Genomic DNA, 21304 nt, shown 5'->3' with positions numbered 1-21304 from the left:
CAACAATCTTCTTAGTCATTACCGAAACAATGGTAACGGCATACTTGAATAAAACGAAATCAATTACTGGCTTCTTGGTAACCTTGTGACTTTCCCTGATCCAAGTGTGAGTCCTGTGCTTCCGGTAGTATAGGCCTCTACTACCATTCACACCTACTCATACTCGTCCCAAGTATTGTCCCGCAGTTTCCCAAGTCACCATGCAACAATTCATACAATCATTCAACACATCAGATAACAAAACGAAGGTTTTATATCATTTCTTGAAACGATTACATAGGTGTTCAAGTTCACCCTAGACTATGCCTCTACTAGGCTACATCATACGAAACTATGACTACTGCATAATCCGATCCTCGGGTAAGAAGTCCTCATTCTTGATTCCTCGCATGGTTCTCTGCTTCGTCGAGGATCATGTGAAATGCCCTTGGCCTTGGTGGCGTTTCTGGTCTTGCTGCTTTATTTTTCTTTGGGCAGTCTCTGGACATGTGCCCCTTGCCTCCACATCTATAGCATACTTTGTCATTATGCGTGCAGTCTTTGGAATAGTGACCAGTCCTCCCACACTTGTAACAAGTCACTTCTTCGTTGCACTTTCCACCATGCTTCTTCTTGCATCTATCACACCATCTTGCTTCACCTCCATTTGCTCCTCCAAACTTTGAGAATTTGCTTTCCTTGTTCAGCCTCGAAGATCCTTCAAACTTCCGCTTCTCTCCTACCTTATCTTTTTCTAGACCTTTTTCTCTTATCTGGGCCTCTACGTTCTTAGCTGCCCTAACAGCTGCTTTCAAAGTAGTTGCCATTTTGACCATTGGGCCAAAGTCAATGGGTAGTCCGTTAGCAAACCTATCAATCTTGGAGAGTTCAGTAGGCACCAAGTAGGGGAATAGCTTCATCCTTTCGGTGAATGCGGTGGCATACTCGTCAATACTCATCTTTCCTTTCTTCAGGTTCTGAAACTCGTTGTTTAGGTCTATCAGATCTATCTCCGAGCAGTATTGCATTTTCAACTGTTCCAAAAAATCTTCCCACGACATCCTTAAGGCTTCTCCTCGTGGCATCGTATCTGCCAATAGCTTCCACCAGCTCAAGACTCCAGTTTTCAGCTGTCTTACTGCGAAGACAGTCTTCTGTTTCTCGTTACAGCTGCAGCTCTCAAACACCATCTCCATCTCAGAGATCCAATCCATAATCTCAACCGGCTTCGGGCTTCCTGAGAGACTTGGGGGTTTCGCACCCAAGAAATTCTTGTATATCCGCCCATCCTTGTTGTTTCTCCCTTCAGGGTCATCCCTTTGCTCACCTTGAGTCCCTACTTGACTCACTTGGCGGCTGTAGTTCCCTTCCTTTGATTGCTCGGGAACTGGCTCTGTCGGTTCAACATGTACGGTAGGTTCGTCCCTATTTAACATTTGTCTCATTTCTTCCCTTTGTTCAGCCAACATAGCCCGAATCATGGCTTGAACTCCAGCCATGGTGACTGGATCAAGCGCAACTTCTTCTACAATAGGTATTTGCTGAACCACTGGGGGTTGGATCCTGTTCCCATTTGCGTTTACGTTTCCGCTACGGGTTCTTGCCATCTTGATCTATACACCGAATAAGGTGAATCTAGATCTTAATTTAGGATTGACGTCTTAAATCATCCTTATCACTCCGAAACGTTTATATGCTAGTTCTAATATCGTAGTCGTACATTTAGAATCCTAAACACATAAGGTTTCCAGATCCGGTCGGCAACAGACCATAGATCCGAACAACTAACAGCATATCAGGCACAAGTATTTAGCACATAAAAGCATTTTAGGCATAATTCCTAAAATAAGCTAGTGCTCACACCTCACAATCATCGCTTAGCATTCTAAGTTTAAGTCTAGAAATAGATTCATATTCCTAGTTCGCTTAAACTAATGCTCTGATACCAACTGTGACATCCCCATTTTCACGGCCAGAAAAGACCGATTTTGTTTATGCTTTATAAAAATCAGAGTACTTCATTTTATAAAAAGGTTGCGGAATTTGTTCCCAGAAAAACACGATAAATACGTTATTAAAACATTTTCGAAGAAACGTATTTTTATTCATTTAAAACGTTTGGGATGTCATCGTTAATACAGAAACATAAGCATAAACAGAACTTACATGTATTTACACTAGTGATCTACATCTCTTTAAATCTCTCAGTGTAAAGTGACTTCGTATCAACACCTGTGATATAAATAAACTGAGTGGGTCATGTTGGGAAACCTGGTGAGTACATAGGGTTTTCAACCCACAATAATATAATTATTATGTTCAATCAAAGAATCAACCCAATTACCCATCCCCGTTATCTTTTTTTTTACTCTTTAAGGATTTATCCTAAGAGTCATCTATTCTTCATTCGTTTATTCCGAAGTCCCTTACTTCCAGGGTTCTAGGACTGGCACTAAATCCATAGCTGCCAATGTTCGTTCATAAAGCACTAATTCCATAGCTGCTATAGTCTATTCATCGGGTACTAAATCCATAGCTACCAGTCTTTATCTAATAGGTACTAAGTCCATAGCTACCAATGTTCAACAGGTACTAAATCCATAGCTACCAACGTCTAACAGGTACTAAGTCCATAGCTACCGGTGTTTGTCCCATAGGCACTAAGTCTATAGCTGCGAATGTATACTCACATCATCTTCTATCTATCATCATTTATCTACCCATCATCATACCGAACAAATTCGTATATATAAAATACGTATACAGTTTAAATCCTTTAAAACATGTATAAAACGTTCATCCAGCATAGACAGCAAGTATTCAGATAATATGCACACATAGCACGTAGTTTATATAAAATACTTCATATCTATGTGTAAGATGAAAGAGACTATGCACTCACAACACGTAAATTATATAATAAATACTTCATATCTATGTGTAAGATGAAAGGGACCATGCACTCACCTGAGAAGGTGGTGACTCGGTACTCGGACAGCGCTTCGTTTACTTTAAAATAATTTCTTTCGACGAAACCTAGTATTATCACCAATAGATTTTAGTCTATTATTCGCCGAGACTAATTAATAGTCTAGCTATTATTACTATTATATAAGCGTTAAAAAAATACTTATATAACCCATAATAATAGCCCAAGTATTTATTATATGTTCTTAATAACGTTAATATAATTAAATAAAAACTATATTAAAAATAGCGTAGGCGTAGCTCACTTACAACGGGTTTTATAGAAAACCAGGCTTTGCTTGGAGCAGCGTTTCCGAGCCGAAAAGCTCTTCTTCTCGGAGCCGTCGAGCACTCCGGGGCTTCCGCCTCGTGCTAGGGAGGTTCCCTAGGCTTTTCGGGGGATTTCGGGGCTAGAGAGAGGTTCTAGAGAGAGAGTAAAGAGAAGAAAGAATGGGAAAGGTGTGAAGAAAATGAGGGTGGGAGAGGTGGTATTTATAGGGTGAAAATGGCTGAACTTGGTGCCACATGTCACCATCTAGTGGCAAGACTTGGGGAGAAAGCAATGGCCAAGATTGTGCCACATCACCCATTTTCGCATAGCACACTTCCGACTTCTAAAATCCGTAACTTTCACATACGACCTCTGTTTTTGACGTTCTTTATATCCACGCGTAGGTAAAAATAATATCTACAACTTTCATTTTGACTCCGTCGGCTAATTCTCGACCGATCTTAAATTTAACAGTACGAGGCGTTTAGACTGTTAAATGACCGCGAAGAATTCGTAACTCCTTCATACCGACTCCGTTTTCGTCTGTATTTTTACCGTTGAGTTCCTATTAATGAGATCTTGAACTCTCATTTAGGTCACGTAAGCCAAAAACCGCTCGAACTAAAATTCGAGTTTCGGGTCGTGCACTGCTAAGCCGAATCTTAGAAAAATCATAACTTCCTCATACGAAGTCAGATTTGGGTGTTCTTTTTATCGAAGCTCTTAGTTTAACATATTCTACGACTTTGGTTTAGATTGCTAAGGATAAATCTCTCTCTATCATAAATTCACTATTTACGCTTCCCGGTGTCGTGCCGGTTTTGCCGTAAAACTTCGACAAGCCATAACTTCTTCGTTATAACTCGGATTTCGGCGTTCTTTATATGTACAGAAACCTTGTGACATATTCTACAATTTGGTTAAGATTATTTATTCTAAATAATCTTTTGTCGAAAAGTCATTTTCAACCCATATTGCCTCTAAATTGACTAGCCCGGATCTGCGGGCGTTACAGAACGGAAGATAGAAGAGATAAAATAGCAACCCTAAACGACTGGCCCTTCAAATCTATTTATAGAGCAAAATTTGCCCTTGCCACGTAGTGACACCTTTTTCCACGTCGTGGGCTTGGTCGTCACTGCATGCGTCAGCGCAAGTTGCGTCTGGGGACTCCAGGAGGTGTCAGAAGACTTTCCACGTCGTGGCACTGCTTGCCACGTCGTGGTATCTGACAGTTTTGGGGTTTCGCGCCCCGAACTTCAGAAATTCATAACTTTCGCATACGAACTCCGTTTTCGACGTTCGTTATATCGATGCGTAGGTGAGGTTATGATCTACAACTCTCGTTTAGACTCCGTTGGCTAATTTTGATTTATTTTTAATATATTATAAATATATTAGTTATATATTATTTTTAGTAGGCCGGGACAGGAAAACTCCGTTATAAATTCATAACTTCTTCATCCGACGTCCGTTTTCGCCTATCTTTTTATCGTTTCACTACTATTAACGAGATCTTCGATTCTCGTTTAGATTGTTTCAGCTAAAAACCGCTTGATCTCAAATCGAGTATTTGGGTTGCATACTACTAAGTCGAAACTTCAGAAAATCATAACTTCCTCATACGAAGTCAGATTTGGGCGTTCTTTTTATGCATGCTCTCGGTTTAACGAACTCTTCAACTTTTGTTTGGATTACTAAGGCTAGATATCGTTCTATCTTAAATTCGTATTTTACGTCATTCGGTGTCGTGTCGGTTATGTCGCGAAACTTCGACAGATCATAACTTCTTCGTTATAACTCGGATTTTAGCATTCTTTATATATTCGGAAATCTCGTTTCAACTACTACAACATTATCCAAAGATATCGACTTTATCTACTATTTTATTTTGACGCTTATTTTTTATTCTTAATTCATTTAAGCCACACAACTAAGCACAAAACATATAATACTCAAATAATACATTTTTATTATTTCAAAATGGGTTACAAAGGTTAACCTAAACTAATACATTGCTATTAATGACAAGCCCAAAAACACAGTTACAAAGTCCAAGACCCATATTTTCTTTTAGTCTTCATTCACCAACTAGCCCATTTTGTATCAAATACAAAAGTCACCAAGCCAAAGATTCCTAAATCTTTAAGTCCATTTGATTCACGTAATTATCATCTCTGCTCCACGCTAGTTTTCTAAAAATTTAAAATTACAGTCAAAGACTAGAAAGTTTCCGATATAAACAAAAAAAAGGGAAAATATGTGTGACATCAACTAAAATTGAAATGAAATATATTAAAATAAACCATAAAAATGAACCTATTAAATCACAAAGGAAATGACAAAAATGCCCTATGTGCAAGGCATATATAGGGCATGTTAAGGACACCTATAAACGAATATCGTTGATAAGAACCATTTAATTGTAAGGTTTCATCCAAAAAAAACCCATTGTTAAAAAAAAAATGTTTCATAGAAACTATTTTAATGAAAAAAAAGGATAAGGACCATTTATGAAATTTTGTCGTATCTTAACGATACATTTGGGCCCGAGCAGCCCCACCCTCCCCTATTTTCTTCTCGGCTGATGGCAAGTGGAACCCACCTCCCACTAACACACACTCTCCCTTTCCCTTTATTCCCCCGTCCTCAACGGCAATATCTTCGCCGGCGGTTCTTGGTCGACCAAGTAACTCAAAATCCCCGATTCCTGTGCTGTTATCGATTAGAAAAAAAAAACAGATTTAGCTTCGAAAACCCTTAGTTGAGATACGTCAACACACTACAATTACTTCATGGAATTCAAACAAAGAAGTCAACACTCACACTCCCGATCTGTACGCTTTGATTAATTCTCCTTTCTTTCAAATCTACCCCTATCTTTTTCTCTTAATCCAATTCTAAAAGTGAAGTTCGAATCTACACGGATATGTTATGATATGCTCTTTACTTAAATCTAGTTTTCGAAACACCACAATTTTTACCTTTTGAATTTGCAGGGCACACTTCGATCAACTGAGCACGGAAGAGATTTCGCATAACTCTAAACTCCATGTGCAATTCTGCAAACCCCTTCGAATTTGATTTTTCACTCAAGTTCGAGAATGAGTTATTAGTTTCTATAACTTGTATATTGTCATATGACAATGATTCGAATGCTTCTTATTGTCTATCTGTCTTGTTTGATGATATTAGATTCTTAAATATTTGCATCTGGTCTGTTAAGGGATTGTGGAACACAGCTATATTATAGATTTCTGTGTTCTGAAACAAAGAAATTTGTTTTTGTTTTGATGTATAAGTTTATGTTAGTCTGATTACATGTGGATTTGATACTTACGATCGAATTTGTTTTTGTTTTGACTTCATTTCGATCTTAAATTTCAGAACAAATGATTAGGCTGCAATCAAGTTCCGGTGAAATGATGCAGACATCACTTTTGATTTAAGCGACTATGAGGAAGATATGGTGGAGACAATTTAAATAGACGGCACTTGTAAGTTTCATGATCATTCTAATGTTTAAGTTCTGCAACTGATGTAACAGATGAGAAACTCATCAAAAGAAGAATTTATTCATCTGGATCTCTTTTGTTTTGATTCGGGAATCGGGATGAAGATAGGTTTGATTTCTTCGTTGGTGGTGGCTAGAGAATTCCTCGGAGTGATGAATGTTTCATGAGGAATGAAGTGGGGTGCAACTAAATATAAATATAATAATAATATAAATATTACATAAATAAATAAAAAACAGAGAAAGGCATATATTCGTTTTACTTGGAAGCAGGGCAAAAAATCATTCTGAAGCAACCAAATGTGGACCAAAATTGCAAACTGATAAAAAATTCAGGGACCAAAATATGACTTACACTAAACCTAAATGACACATGTCACTCGTGGACAAATATGGACGGGCCAAAAGTGTTAATGGTTCTTTGATTCTGAGACAAAAGAATGTCACTTTATTGTTTCAAATGAAAATGGTCCCATCTAGAATTGTCTTCAAAAATCTCGTTGGTTTTAACGATGATATCAATGGGAAAACAAGTCACTTTAGGATAGCTTTATTAAAGTCACTTTAGGATAGTTAAGCTAGCTTTATTAAAGTCACTTTAGGATAGTTAAGCTTTATTCAAAGCGTAAAGAAATTTCTTGAGCTTTTTGAATTGAAAATTTCTTGGAAGCTCACATCTCGATCTATATAAAGTTCCTATCTTTGAGGTTCTCAAATCACATACCTTCTATCTCAACAAAATCAACACATCGATGGCATCTTCATCGTCTTCTCTTTCTGTGCCGTCATTATCTTCTCAGTTGTGGCAATACCATGTTTTTCTTAGTTTTAGAGGAGAAGATACTCGTAAGAATTTTGTGGATCATCTCTACACAGCTCTTGAACACCAAGGGATCTTTACTTACAAGGACGATGAAACACTTCTTCAGGGTGAATCAATCGGCCCATCCCTTGAGAAGGCTATTGAAGAATCACAAATTTCTGTCATCATATTCTCTAAAAACTATGCTGATTCTTCATGGTGTTTAGATGAACTTGTACATATCATGAAATGCAAGGATAAGAGAGGCCAAGTCGTGATACCCATATTTTATGACGTTGATCCTTCCGATGTTCGAAAACAAAAACGCAAATATGGAGAAGCATTTGTGAAACATGAGTTGGAGAACAACAATAAGGTTGAATATTGGAGAAAAGCACTTGTGGATGCAACTAACATTTCTGGATGGGAAACCGAGCACATTGCCAACGGGTAATTTTCTTCTTTGCTTGTGCACTTTTTATGCTTAAGATATGTGTGCTCTAGGACAAGACATGTATACTTATATACCTTATAAGCTTTTTATAGGATAAAGCCAAATTCTCGATGATAAAATACATTATACATGTATTTAGAGAACAACTAATCATGAATAACGGTGCAAGTAATTATACTAGTGTTATGCAATAATCCAATAACAATATCTACATCTTAGATGGGAATCAACAAGTATGATCTGAAGTTCTATTAGCTTACTTTAAAAACACTACAGGTTATACATAGTGATGATACTGAGTAGGTTGTCGTACAAATACTTCTATTATTCTTGATGATGTTGATGACCTTAATTGATAAATAATGACTTTAACTAGACTACTTCATAAGAGCCGAATAATAATCACCACTGCAGTACTAATGAAAGTTTATGGTTGCTAAGAACTCACAAAGTAGACATTGTCTAGGGTGTTAGTTTATGATATAAGCCTATTTGTCAATGTGAACATGTGTTAATGATCCTTATATATTGAATTTGAAGGCATGAGTCGAAGTGCATCAAAAAAATTGTTGACACAATTTCACATAGGTTGCATCCAATAACTTCAAGTGTGGATGACAACCTGGTTGGAGTAGAGGCTCGCATGCAACACTTGATACCAAAGTTACAGATTGGGCTTGGCGGTAAGAGGATGATTGGAATATGGGGGGTTGGGGGCGGTGGTAAGACTACTCTTGCCTCTTCTATTTATGATGAAATCTCTAGCAAGTTCGATGGTTGCTGCTTTCTAAAAAATATACGGGAGGAATCAAGTAACAAAGACGGGTTGGAAAGATTGCAAGCGAAAATTCTTTGTGGTGTTTTGAAACAAAAACAAGTGGAGGTGGGGAGAGTTGAAGAAGGAAGGCGCATGATAAAGGATAGGTTACACCGTAGAAAGGTCTTGATTGTTCTTGATGATGTTGAGAACCTTGAGCACCTGGAACAATTAGTTGGATCACATGACTGGTTTGGTGAAGGAAGCCGCATAATAATCACAATTAGAGATGAGCATGTTTTAACTGGACATAAAGTAGATGTGATACACAATATTACCTTGTTAAACAATGACGAGGCTATGAAGCTCTTTTGCAAGCATGCACCTTGTGGTCACAAACCTTTAGAAGATTACGAGCTTCTTTCAAAAGACGTGGTTTCTTATGCTGGTGGGCTCCCATTAGCACTTAGTGTTCTCGGTCGTTTTCTATGTGACAAAGAGATGGATGAGTGGAAAAGTGCATTGGCTAGACTGAAAGATATTCCAGATGCTGATATCTTGGAAAAGCTAAAAATCAGCTTTGATGGACTCAACACTGTGGAGAAACAGTTGTTCCTTGATATTGCATGTTTCTTCAGAGGGAGGTATAAAGATAACGAAGAGATAATGATGATACTTAATGCTTGTGGTTTTCACCCTGTTATAGGCATAAAGGTGTTGGTACAAAAGGCTCTCATAACTATTACAGAATATGGAAAGTTTGATATGCATGATTTAGTACAAGAAATGGCACACTACATTATTAGAAAGGAACACCCCAACAATCCTGATAAACATAGCAGAATCTGGAAGGGGGAAGATGTTCTAAAAATATGTGCAATGGATGCAACGACGGTAATGGTTAAGCTCGTTTTTTATGATACAAATACGTATAAAGAAACACATCTAACTCAACCCTGACACCATTTTGTTCCTCTATCCCAGAACCTTGACAAGATTGAAGCTATATATGTTCAGCGTATCAGGAGTGACGAATCACGTGTTCTTCAGGTCACTGCAAACATGAAGAAACTTCGGTGGATTGATTTGAACCTTAATCTGGCAGAAGCTGAATTGGTTATAGTGCCAGAAAAATTTCCACCAAGGGAGCTTTGTTGTCTAACATTGAGGTTTCTCAATGCAAAACAACTTTGGGCGGGTTACAAGGTAATTCTTATTGTTTAATGGATGAAAGCAAAGTCTCTCTCTCTCTCTCTCTCTCTCTCTCTATATATATATATATATATATATATATATATATATATATATATATATATATATATATACATATAAAGCTAGATTTTAATGTATCTCAGTAATTATAAAATAAAAGGACTTACTAGAACGAATATATTATATATTAAAAGTTTATTGTTTTTGCTTATATTTATGAAGCGAGAATTGATAATTTTATTATAAGCATGACTTCTTTTATAATTCACATTTTGTAAGATATTGATTTTGTATGACAATTTTGTTATCATAAAAAGTTGATAATTTTCATGAAGTTATATTTTCTTTTCAATTGTGATGGTTTTCTGACCATCAATTTTGTATGACAATATAGAGAATCTTTTTAAAGCTAGCAATCATGTTTACAAACATTATAAAATATAACATGGCTCATCATATTTTTTTTGGAAATGACTGCATTTATATACCGTGTTGGCAGACTTTTGTCTTATGTGCTCTTGTTGTATACAGTTTCTACCAAACTTGAGAATGATCAGACTCTTTTACTTGACGAACCTAATCAGGACACCAGATTTTGATGGGCTTCCTAACCTTGAAAGATTCATAGTTGATGGATCTCCGCTTTTAGAAGAGATTCATCCATCATTTGGACGTTTGGAAAAATCTTGTTTGTGTAGAGATACGAGATTGTGAAAATCTTAATATGGTTCCACCCATTACCCGGTCGAAGAAACTCGAGACTCTTGTACTACTCTCAAGTTGCAGTTCATTTAATAATTTTCTACCTCACAACGTGAACCACATAGGGGCATGGTTTTTTGGTGGATGCTTAAGAAAGCTGGATCTCAGCTGGTGCAGTTTGGCAGATAGAGACATCAAATCTGCAGCTGTTTGGGTGTTACCCAAATTGCAAGAACTCAATCTTGAAGGAAATAGATTTGCACGGTTGAATTTTAGTATCTGGCTACTTCCTCGGCTCAAATGGCTGAACGTGTCCCATTGCAAAAAACTTGTAGAATTGTCGGAGCTGCCATCAAGCATAGCTGTTGTTATTGCGAATAAGTGTAGTTCATTTCAAAGCTTTGGAGATATTTCAAACTGTAAATGGTTGTGGAAAGTCTCACATTTAGAGGATTACAATGTAGGTCCAATTATTGGTGAGATATTACTAGATTCCATGCTCCAGGTTTGGCTTTTGATTCTCATTATATATATATATATATATATATATATATATATATATATATATATATATATATATATATATATATATATATATATATATATATATATATATATATATATATATATATATATATATAAACCCAAACATAAGAAGAATAACATAACGGATGTGTGCTGTGGCAGGGAAATGCTAAAGATTACTTTATCAGTATCAGCCTTTCAGGCTTTGACATTTGGAGAGGGCCATCTGTACTTTGGGTCGTCTGGGTGAAGACTTATAATATGCTGCTTCCACATGATTGGTACAATCACTTTTCTGGGATTTTGATGTTTGTCAAACCCAATAAGAAATTTGCTGGGATCCCTGACATAACCATCAAGCTGGGTGTCCTGGAAATTATTCAATCTGAGCTTGGTCAGGAGGCTAATGAAACACTTGACACTCGTTATCATGATACAAGATATGTAGGATATGTTTCCTTTAGTTCATTGAGGCACACCAGATGCTTGAATTCAACGTACAATTTCATTTCCTTTTCCTGCGATGAGGATTTATATGGAGACGGGCATAGCTTTAGAGCTGTACTTGTTCCTAAAGATGATCTGATGCAAACAACGAAAGTCACAACAGATTCCTCAGAATTTTGGGATGATAACATAAAGACATTTGTTGTAAAACATGATTTAAACTCCTCTATCGAGATTTTATGGAAACCATAAGTTGGTAGACATAATCCCAGAGGTTGGTTGACTACCCACGAGTTTTCCCCTCAACATAATCTTTTGTGTCACCATTAAATTATCTGTTGTACCATTTTCCTGTCTTCAGTTGGTTGCTACCAATTAAAGTTTATGCTAATTAAAGTACATTCAAGAGTCACTTTAGTCTCAAATTCATAGATGTTTGTTTAATGATCATGGTAGTTGTTTTTGTTAAAAAGGATTACATCCCGATTGATTAGATTGAAAATTGTATGGTAAAATGTGTCTTTATACGATACATCTGAAACATGTGCTAACTTCTCATATGTAAATTCGATCTAGAATGCAAATTTGGTCTTGTGAAAATGTATGTATTTGTTATACATATATGATATATCTGTCATATGCATATGTATGCAGCTAAATTATTTGGTTGGAATGGAATATCATAATACATATCATATGCATATTGTTACGTCCCAAAAATATCGAGTAAAATTTTCATTTTAAATAAGTTAAACCATTCATTCATTATTCCAAAAGATGACCAGAGTCAAAATATTGTCAAAACATTAGAGTAATTCGTAAACATTCAGTGCGAAATAAATCTCCAGGGGATGTGTTATCAAGCCAAGCCCTTCTTTTTGAAACCAGACGTACCTAATATATTTTAAACATAAACCGTAAATACAAAGCTTAGTGTGTTCCTCAACATACTTCATACCATACATACATATCAGCTCAAAGCTATAACGAGTCTAGTTCAACTCAATCGGTGTTTTTCAACCGAACGGGTTTACGTCACCCCCAGGTCTATTTCACCCCACATACATAAAGCATATAATCATATCAACAAGAGTCACAAAGACAACTAGCATCCTACACACATAATCTAGTGGGCCGACATTAGTGTCTTTGACCCATGAGTACAGTGAAGAGACTCACCTGAACTATTCAACAAAAGCCCAACATCTACCTCAGCAATAAAACAACCAACCCAAACTTCCTAAAGCCAAATCGAGATCAATCCTTAGTCAAATACTCAATTATGCCCAAGTTTGACCAAAAGTCAACCTAGTCAAAAAGTCAACGGTCAAAGTTAAGGTCAAAATCGCCAACAATAGCCCTCCACGTCTTGTCCTTGACCACGTCGTGGGCACAAAATGTCAAAAGATTCGTTGATTCCCCAGTCGTCATGCCGTGGCAGCCTAAGGCCACGCTGTGGGGATTGGTCTGAACAACTCAAACAAGCTTAATCTATTTTCTTTCGATTTCAAGAGCTCTAAAGCTCAGATCAGATCCTTTCCAAGGTCTTAATGGATAAAGTTTCCAACTTTATCCATAATAATGTCACAATCTTTCAAGGTCTAAACTTTAATACACCAAAATGGCCTGAATGACCAAGATAACTTGCATGGCTAAAAGGGAAGACAAAAAGATCATAACTTTCCTAGTGCATGAGGTCCAAGAAGCATTCCAAACTGATCAAAATATGTTGAAGTCCACTCAACTCCAAGATCACTCATAGAATGGACCAAAAGTGCCAAAAACCCCAAATAACAAGATCTAAAGAACTAGATAGCAAGATTGGAACTTTATACTTACAATAATCAAGATATGTAGTGCCTTTGATGGATCCAAACTTGAAACAACTTTCCTTGCAACCAAAATAACCTTCTTGATCTTCAAACTTCAATAAAATATCACAAAAAACATCCAAAAGAGGAGAGAGGAGAAGCTAAAATCTTGATAGGGTTTCTCCCAAGGGTTCTAGATATGACGAAGGCTACTAATGTCACACCCCCGAACCAGACGGCGGAAACGTCCGAGGGCTATTGTGACTTAATTGAATACCATCCCAATGATTATACATGAATCATAACATCATTCATCACCATGCATTGAAATATTACAACCGATATTGTTTACATTCAGTACATTGTTTTAAAATATTACATTTCCAAAACATATACCGTTCGATATTAATTAAACAAAACATCATGATATCACTGGATACATTTTCTTCGATTTACGTGTTACCTGAGAATACAAGTATTTTGGAAAAACGTCAACATATGAAATGTTGGTGAGTTCATAAGTAATGTTTGAAAAGTAATGATTTGTATTATTTTGAAAACCACCGGAAAATCCGATATTTTCTGAAAAGAGTATTGTATATAAGAGAAAGTGTGAAGATCCGTAAGTATGCTTGTTGATTTCTGTAAATGTGAATAATTGTTAGACTTTGTATGCATCACATAGATGAAAGTGTTGAATTCCCTAGGAAAACCCGATGTTTTCCTAATACATCAAATTACATGTCTTATTTATTGTTATGCCGATGCGACGTTTGTATTTGATAATTCCAGGTGACATTGGATTAATTATGGGTTGTGAGTCGTTATAATCACGCATTAATGAAAATGACTAGTTTATAACTACCAATTACAAACGATCCTTTTGGCGTCGTCCGTAAGACTCACTTAATCCAACCACCCTGACTTCTCATAGCCCCACAACTGAGGAGAAAAGAGGGTACGAAGCCCTCGTTATTTCCATAAGTCGTTCAAGGCTATCGTGAATGCGAAAGGCACTAGGCCCGACTCGCATTTGACTTTTCGACTTTGCTAGCAGTACTAATGGGCCCTTGGGGCCCAATAGCACAATAAAGCTATTGAAAGTCCTTTTACACGGAATTAGATCATAGAAGACCCAATAACATGTAAGTGTGTTCCCTTCGGGCCTAAAGATCATGTCATTGGGCTAGCTAGGCCCAACAATCATGATTTGAAACTTTCAAGCCCAAAGATTGAATATTGACTTCTCGTATATTTTCGTGTGTGTATTGAAGTACTATTATTTATTGATCTTTGATTCGTTATTGATTCGAGACCGAATCAATTCGTTTGGCAACAATATTGGTGTTGGATGTGTATTTGCTATTACGTTTCGCCGGTAGCCGTGGTACTCGTATTTTACCTTAAGGGATTTATTGTTTTAAACATTAGAGTTTTTCTATTTGATGCCCCTTCTTGGATATAATTTATACTTTTAACCCTTTATATAAAAGAATTTCCATTTTAGTCCTTAAACCATTTTTCTTGACACTTTACTATCAAAACTTGTTGAAAAGACATTTTTCAGCCCAAATTTACTTGATAAACAGCTTAAGTCCCTCAAAAATGAAATTTTCTCGGTTGAAACCCCCATTTTCGCAACTTTTACAATTTTGGCCCAAAAAGGGAATTTTTTGCATTTTTGGTCCCTTTTTATTTTGAAAACATTTTTGACCCTTGACTTAGTTTTATTACACTAGTAATCCCTTTTTTTCAGAAATGTGCAGTTTCAGCCCCTCTATTTCAGAATTTTCGCAATTTAGGGCTTATTGGGCCGAAAAGCCCATTTTTAGCCCATTAGGTTCAAAATTTACATTTTAAGCCCCTCAAAAGTGTTGATTTACAGAAAATTTATATTATAAACTGTTTAGACTATTTCCAACCTCCAGAATTATCATTTGTCGTTTTGGGCCCTTAACTTTTGTATTTTTGACAATTTGAGCCCAAAAATGGGTTTTGTGTCCAAAAATGTTCATCCTAACCAAATAAATTATTTTTATTGACTTGATTAGTGTAACATGGTATAAGCTATGTTTATTTCATTCTTCATGTTGTATATCTTGGTTTTTAGGTATTTTTAGCTAACATATTCATCACATAACACATAAAAATCATACATACATGCATAAAATCACACAAGACATACATGAACTCATAGATCTACACATTTGCTTGTATTCTCCCCCACAAAAACTTATAAAAATAGAAAAATAGGGGGTTTGAAGCTCACCTTGAGTTGGGTTTCGGTTTTGGAGAAGATTGGAAGAAGTTTGATGTTGTTTTCGGCCCTAACAAGCCTTCCTTTGTTGATTTCGAACTTAGGGGGTTTCTAAGAGAGTGATCATGATTTTTGCATGGATTAGAAAGAAAGTTTTGATAAAACAAAGAATCTAGATCATAGATCCAAGCATAATATTACCTTAGATGAAGAATTTGTGGAAATATCTTCTTGAAAAACCTTCTAAAATTCGAGATCTTGATGAAGAGTGGAGGGAGTTTCCTTGAGAGATTTGTGAGAGAATTGTGTGTGTGTGTGTGTTTGGAATCGGCCGAGAATGAGAGAGAGGGAAAGAGAGAGATCTTGAAGTGATGTATGCATGGGAACATGGGATAAGATGCATGGAAGACCATAATGTAAAAATGAGGTGGCTATGAGAAGTCAACTCTCCCTTTTATTTGGGCTTGGGCTGAGAATTAGAGGGGAAGAGAAAAGAATTTGGGCCTTGTATGCTTAAGCTTTTTTTCATGGTTATGTTAAGTGATGTTTGGTCCAAATAACCATAAATATGAGTCTTATGACCTATTAGGGCTAAATTAGGTTAATTATAGCCCAAAATGGTTCCTATAATTAATTTATTTCATTCTAGGCCCAATATGGCCCAAAATATTGAAATAAATGAAAGTAGGTCCAATTAGGGCCCATTCAAGAGTTCTAAGCCCAAGATAGTCAAATTGGAAGCTTATTGGTCCATTGGCCCCAATAAGGAAGTCCTAGTCCAAAATGGACCGAAACAAGAACTTCTAGGGTTTCCAATTGCTTGTTGACTATTTGTAGTGCTTGTATGGTGTGTTTGATTGAAATTTTTTTTGTTGTCATAGAGTATGCATCATACATGCTCTTATGTCTTTGATTCATAATTTGACTTAAGTGTTGTGGTTACAAGGCACAAAATTTCTAGTTGTGACAACTAAAATGCCCAAAAATGCAGAATCTTATGCTTATATACATTGAAAACTTTAAAATCATGGGCTTAGCCTGAATGATCACTGTGCCATGGCAACTCTTCACCGTCTGGTGGTAACTGTTGAGCCGTGGCAGTTCTCACCGTGTCGTGGGGCTGGTTTTCACCCAAATCCACCCCAACTTCAAATAGCCATAACTTCTTCGTTTCAACTCTGTTTTCGGTGATATTTATATCCACAAAAAGGTATTAATGAGAAGCACACTTATATCTAGTTACTTTTGAATTAAAATTAAAATCCTTAATTCCTAACAAAAATCTGGAACATCAGTTTTCTCATTTTACCCTTTGACTCTAAAACACAAACCACAGGTTTAGATCATATAACCAATATTATCAACATCCAATAAGATATAAACCCTATTCCCTTGAATCCCAAGGCCTTTACTTTATCCCTTTATTTTCCACAATATCGAAATAAGAAACTTCTCGAACCATGATGTTACAACTTTCCTCCACTTAAACTGGATTTCCTCCTCGAAATCTATCTTGGTTAGGATCTCTGAAAACAACGACAACATATTGTTGGATAAGGTGTCTAAGTCCATAACTATTTCTGGTATGTACTTGACCAAGTTTGGCATGGTCCATTTGGGTTGCATGGCATCATGCATTTGGATAGACTAAAATGAGAGAAATAACACTTATGGTTTATTAATATATTATAAGTTCTAATATATTAATAATAATAATATTTAATTAGTATTGATCAAGAATTAATTTAGAATTAATTAAGTGATCAAAAGAAGACTAATTAAATATATGGGTTGATTGTGTAAATCACTCATACTTGTATAGTGGGCTAATGCTCCATGGATTATCAAGTTGGGCTAAAACCCATAGGATGCTCCATGGTGGTTATATAACCCATGGGTCATGGAAATGAAAGGTCATGACAATTAGGGTTTACATGGTGTAACCCTAATTGTAACACAATATATAAGGATCAACATGTTCACCAAAATCGGTACTTAAGCAAGAGTAAGAGGGCATAGCTGATTTCTAAGTGTGTGACATTTCTCTCAAGTCATTCCAAAAGCATTTGGTGTTGTGTGAGACATTTGAGGCATCACACTTGGGGTTCTAGGCTCACAAGGTTTTCAAGGAATCCAAACTACTACAAGGTATGTTGTTCTAGCTTATTTTATGTTTAAAAGTTCCCCATGTATACTAGATAGGATTATGAACCTTGGAAATCAATTTTGCATGTATCTTAGTCAAACATAGATCCAAGGTTTCTAGGGTTGCATGAACACCTTAGGAGTGTTAGAATGCTCAAAACCCATCAGTGGTATCAGAGCCTAGGCTTGTTTGTTTGATACTTGATGCAAAATAGTAAAAAAAAATTGAAATTCTTGATGTCTGCACAGGAGACTCGCCGAGTCCATGGGGGGACTCGACGAGTCCAAGCGTATCTGCAACCAACTCGGCGAGTCAGTTCTTGCACTCGACGAGTTGGTCATGCAGAGTGCAGATTTTCGACTTTTGCTGCTGGAAATGGACTAGAAACATTACCCTAAACTGTTTTGGTGTTATAAAACTTGTTTTAGATGGTGTAATGGTTGTTCTAATCCATTTACAATGGCTAATATCAAAATCCCATGATTATATGTGTTCATATGTTCTTGAAAATTTGATATGAATATTCATGTTCTTATAAGTCACTTTGTAACCAAAAGTCACTTTGTAATAAATCCATTAAAAGAACACATAAGTTACAAAAATGAAGAGACTTCATTTTTAATAAACAATAACTCATAAGTTATGAATTGAAAAGTTTTGTAAAGTTATAAAACTTGCCCTCAAGTTTTGGAACATGTAAAGTCATCTAGTAAACTTTAGTTCCAACCCCTAGAATTTTAAAAGTTAAAATTTAACCCTTATACTTTATAATATTATAAGTTAATAGTATATATATATATATATATATATATATATATATATATATATATATATATATATATATATATATATATAAGATCAAGTCGTTTTACCATTAGTAGGCCTCATTCACGAAGCCGGTCTATAAGGGGGTATAAGGTTGCTGCTTATAAAATGGCAGCTTAATGGGTGTCCATTCTCACCCACCGCTTCCTTGATCGGTGGAGGGTCGTTAGCCGAACGGGTAGGACAATGACTTAAAATTTATCATTAAAAGTATAATGATTTTTATAAAGTAACTAAATGTTTTTTTATAAATTCTCAATCTTAGTTACTTTAGGAAAATGTGAATAAGGTTCTAACCCATGAAATTACACTTTGCACTTTGATTAAGTTGTTAGTGGAGCGTGTGTGGTTAACCGGCACACTAACTTGGACTTAACAAGGTAGGCAAAGGGTGACTTAAGGTTTTTCATAGGTCGGTGGAGCGCGTGTGGTGAACTGGCACATCGATTGAGTGGAAAACATTAAGGGTACCAATTAATTTGCATGGTTACTTCACACCTTGTTTGGTGATTCTCGGCATCCCAGTCACAAAACATGAAGGGAACACTCAAGATTGAAACATGTCGTTGAAGAGTTCAATAAATCTCAAAAGAATCTAGGAGTTTCTAAAAACCAATTAAAACCTAATAATTTATATTTCGTTTATCATGGTGGAAATTGGTGAATCGTCATTCACCTACCTTTCAAATATGTTATAGCTTGGATTACGGTATCCTTCTTCTAAGTTATAATATATTGTGATTGGATCCTAGCCTTAATATTACATTTGGGTGTTTTATTAAGGAATATCTTTATATCTAATCTAAACTTGTTCTCTTCTTTTTCAGATGTCAACACCCAATATTGCTTCTGGCTCAAACCCTACCAGCTCCTTCTCTCATGAACCTTTATGGGAGAGTCATCTTTGATGGATCCAACTTTATGGATTGGATCAGGAACATCAGGATGGTCACTCGGTATGAGGACAAGGAATATGTCCTTGATAAGGAGCTTAAGGTAACCGAGCCGTCTGCCTCTCCTAAGGAGGTCGCTGAATATGAGGCACATGAAAGAGATGCTACCAAAGTGGCATGCATCATGTTGGCCACTATGGCAACCAAGCTCCAAAAGTCCTATGAAGACTACTATCCTTTTGAGATGCACCAGGATTTAATGGACCGCTACCATCAGAGTGCTCGTCAAGAGCGATATGAAATCATCCCCTCTATGATAACAACCCGGATGAAGGATGGTGAACCTGATGGGTTTTGAGCATTCTAACACTTCCTAAGTGTACATGCAACCCTAATAACCTTGGATCTATGTTTGTCTAATTTGTCATGCAAAGTTGAAATCCAAGGTTATATCCTATCTAGCATACATGGGGAACAATTTCAACATAAAGTATAGATAGAATAACTTACCTTGTTGTTGCTTGTGTTCCTTGAAACCTTGTGAGCCTAGCACCACAAGTGGTGATGCCTCAAATGCTTCACACAACACCAAATACTCTTGGAAGAACTTATGAGAGAATACACACTCTTCAAAATCGGCCAAGCCCCCTTTTTACTTAGTGTACCCGATTTGGGAGGAGATCATATTCCTTATATAGTGTTGACACATCTAGGGTTAAACCCTAATGTGTCATGACTCTTCATTTCCATGACCCATGGGTTTGTAACTCCCATGGAGCATCCATGGAGCATCCTATGGGTGGAACCCAACTTGATGATCCATGGAGCCTTTTAGCCCACTATACAAGATATGGATGATTTACTTAATCAACCCATATATTTAATTAGTTATCTTTTTGATCACTTAATTAATTCTAAATTAATTCTTGATCAAACTAATCAAATAATATTATTAATATATTAGAACTTATAATATATTAATAATCTCCAAGCGTTATTTCTCTCATTTAGTTTATCCAATTGCATGGTGCCATGCAACCCAAATGGACCATGCCGGGTCGGGTCAAGTACATACCAGAAATAGTTATGGACTTAGACACCTTATCCAACAGTCTCCCACTTGGATAAGTCTAGTAACTATTACTGCAAGTATGACTTCAGGAACCGATCGGCAATCGTAGCTCTTTACAAGGTTTCTCGAAACTTGAGAAGATGATGGTACGCCATTTAAGATAAGTGATCATATAATCCTCTGTTCTAGATATCAGTCGGACAAATACATGGAACAATGTCTTACTTATTGTCCAACATTTGTTTCCCGATTTCCGATTTGTTTGACAAAGAACTTTATTGAACACATCAATTTAGTTCTGACCGGGCCCGGTACATAGGTCAAAACAAAATCATCGAGGGGCCCAGATATCAGCTTCTAATCCAAGAAGGAACAGATAAACTTCGACTCATATGTTTGTTCTACTACTCATTGAATTACACATAAGAGCACAATTTTATAACATCGAGTTACCAATGCGTTTTTCGTACAATTAATGCATAACCAACTCGTAAGTAACAAATCATATCTCTAGGTTTAAAGACTTATATGATATTACCGTCTCACGATCACTCGAGATAGAATTCCATGAAGTGATTCCAGTGAGCGTGGGTTGTGTCCAATGCTCAGAACTTATGAGCACTCATGATTGTTGTAGCCTTGTCCCAGACCTCTACAATCAAACATGACA

General features: G+C 36.4%; 1 protein-coding gene across 6 annotated transcripts; it reads left to right on the top strand.

Moving 5' to 3' along the window:
* The first annotated feature begins 5816 nt into the window (after nt 1-5816).
* Nucleotides 5817-12042, top strand: LOC145008016 (TMV resistance protein N-like). Of its 6 annotated transcripts, none has more exons than XM_078966627.1 (8): nt 5819-6054; nt 6217-6271; nt 6605-6714; nt 6841-7983; nt 8528-9638; nt 9729-9950; nt 10488-11163; nt 11346-12042. In XM_078966627.1, exons 4-7 carry the CDS (start codon nt 7484-7486, stop codon nt 10668-10670), a joined length of 2016 nt encoding a protein of 671 aa, XP_078822753.1. In that variant the 5' UTR covers nt 5819-6054; nt 6217-6271; nt 6605-6714; nt 6841-7483; the 3' UTR covers nt 10671-11163; nt 11346-12042. The 6 variants fall into 6 exon arrangements, with proteins under 6 accessions (XP_078822756.1, XP_078822753.1, XP_078822752.1 ...); XM_078966626.1 differs by having other exon boundaries at nt 6837-7983; XM_078966630.1 differs by having other exon boundaries at nt 5817-6054; nt 6605-7983; nt 10541-11163.
* The last annotated feature ends 9262 nt before the right edge of the window (nt 12043-21304 follow it).

Source organism: Lactuca saligna, chromosome 8, assembly GCF_052625555.1.
Source record: "Lactuca saligna cultivar CGN05327 chromosome 8, ASM5262555v1, whole genome shotgun sequence".
NCBI classification, from domain to species: Eukaryota; Viridiplantae; Streptophyta; class Magnoliopsida; order Asterales; family Asteraceae; genus Lactuca; species Lactuca saligna.
This window is presented reverse-complemented; position numbering and strand designations above follow the sequence as displayed.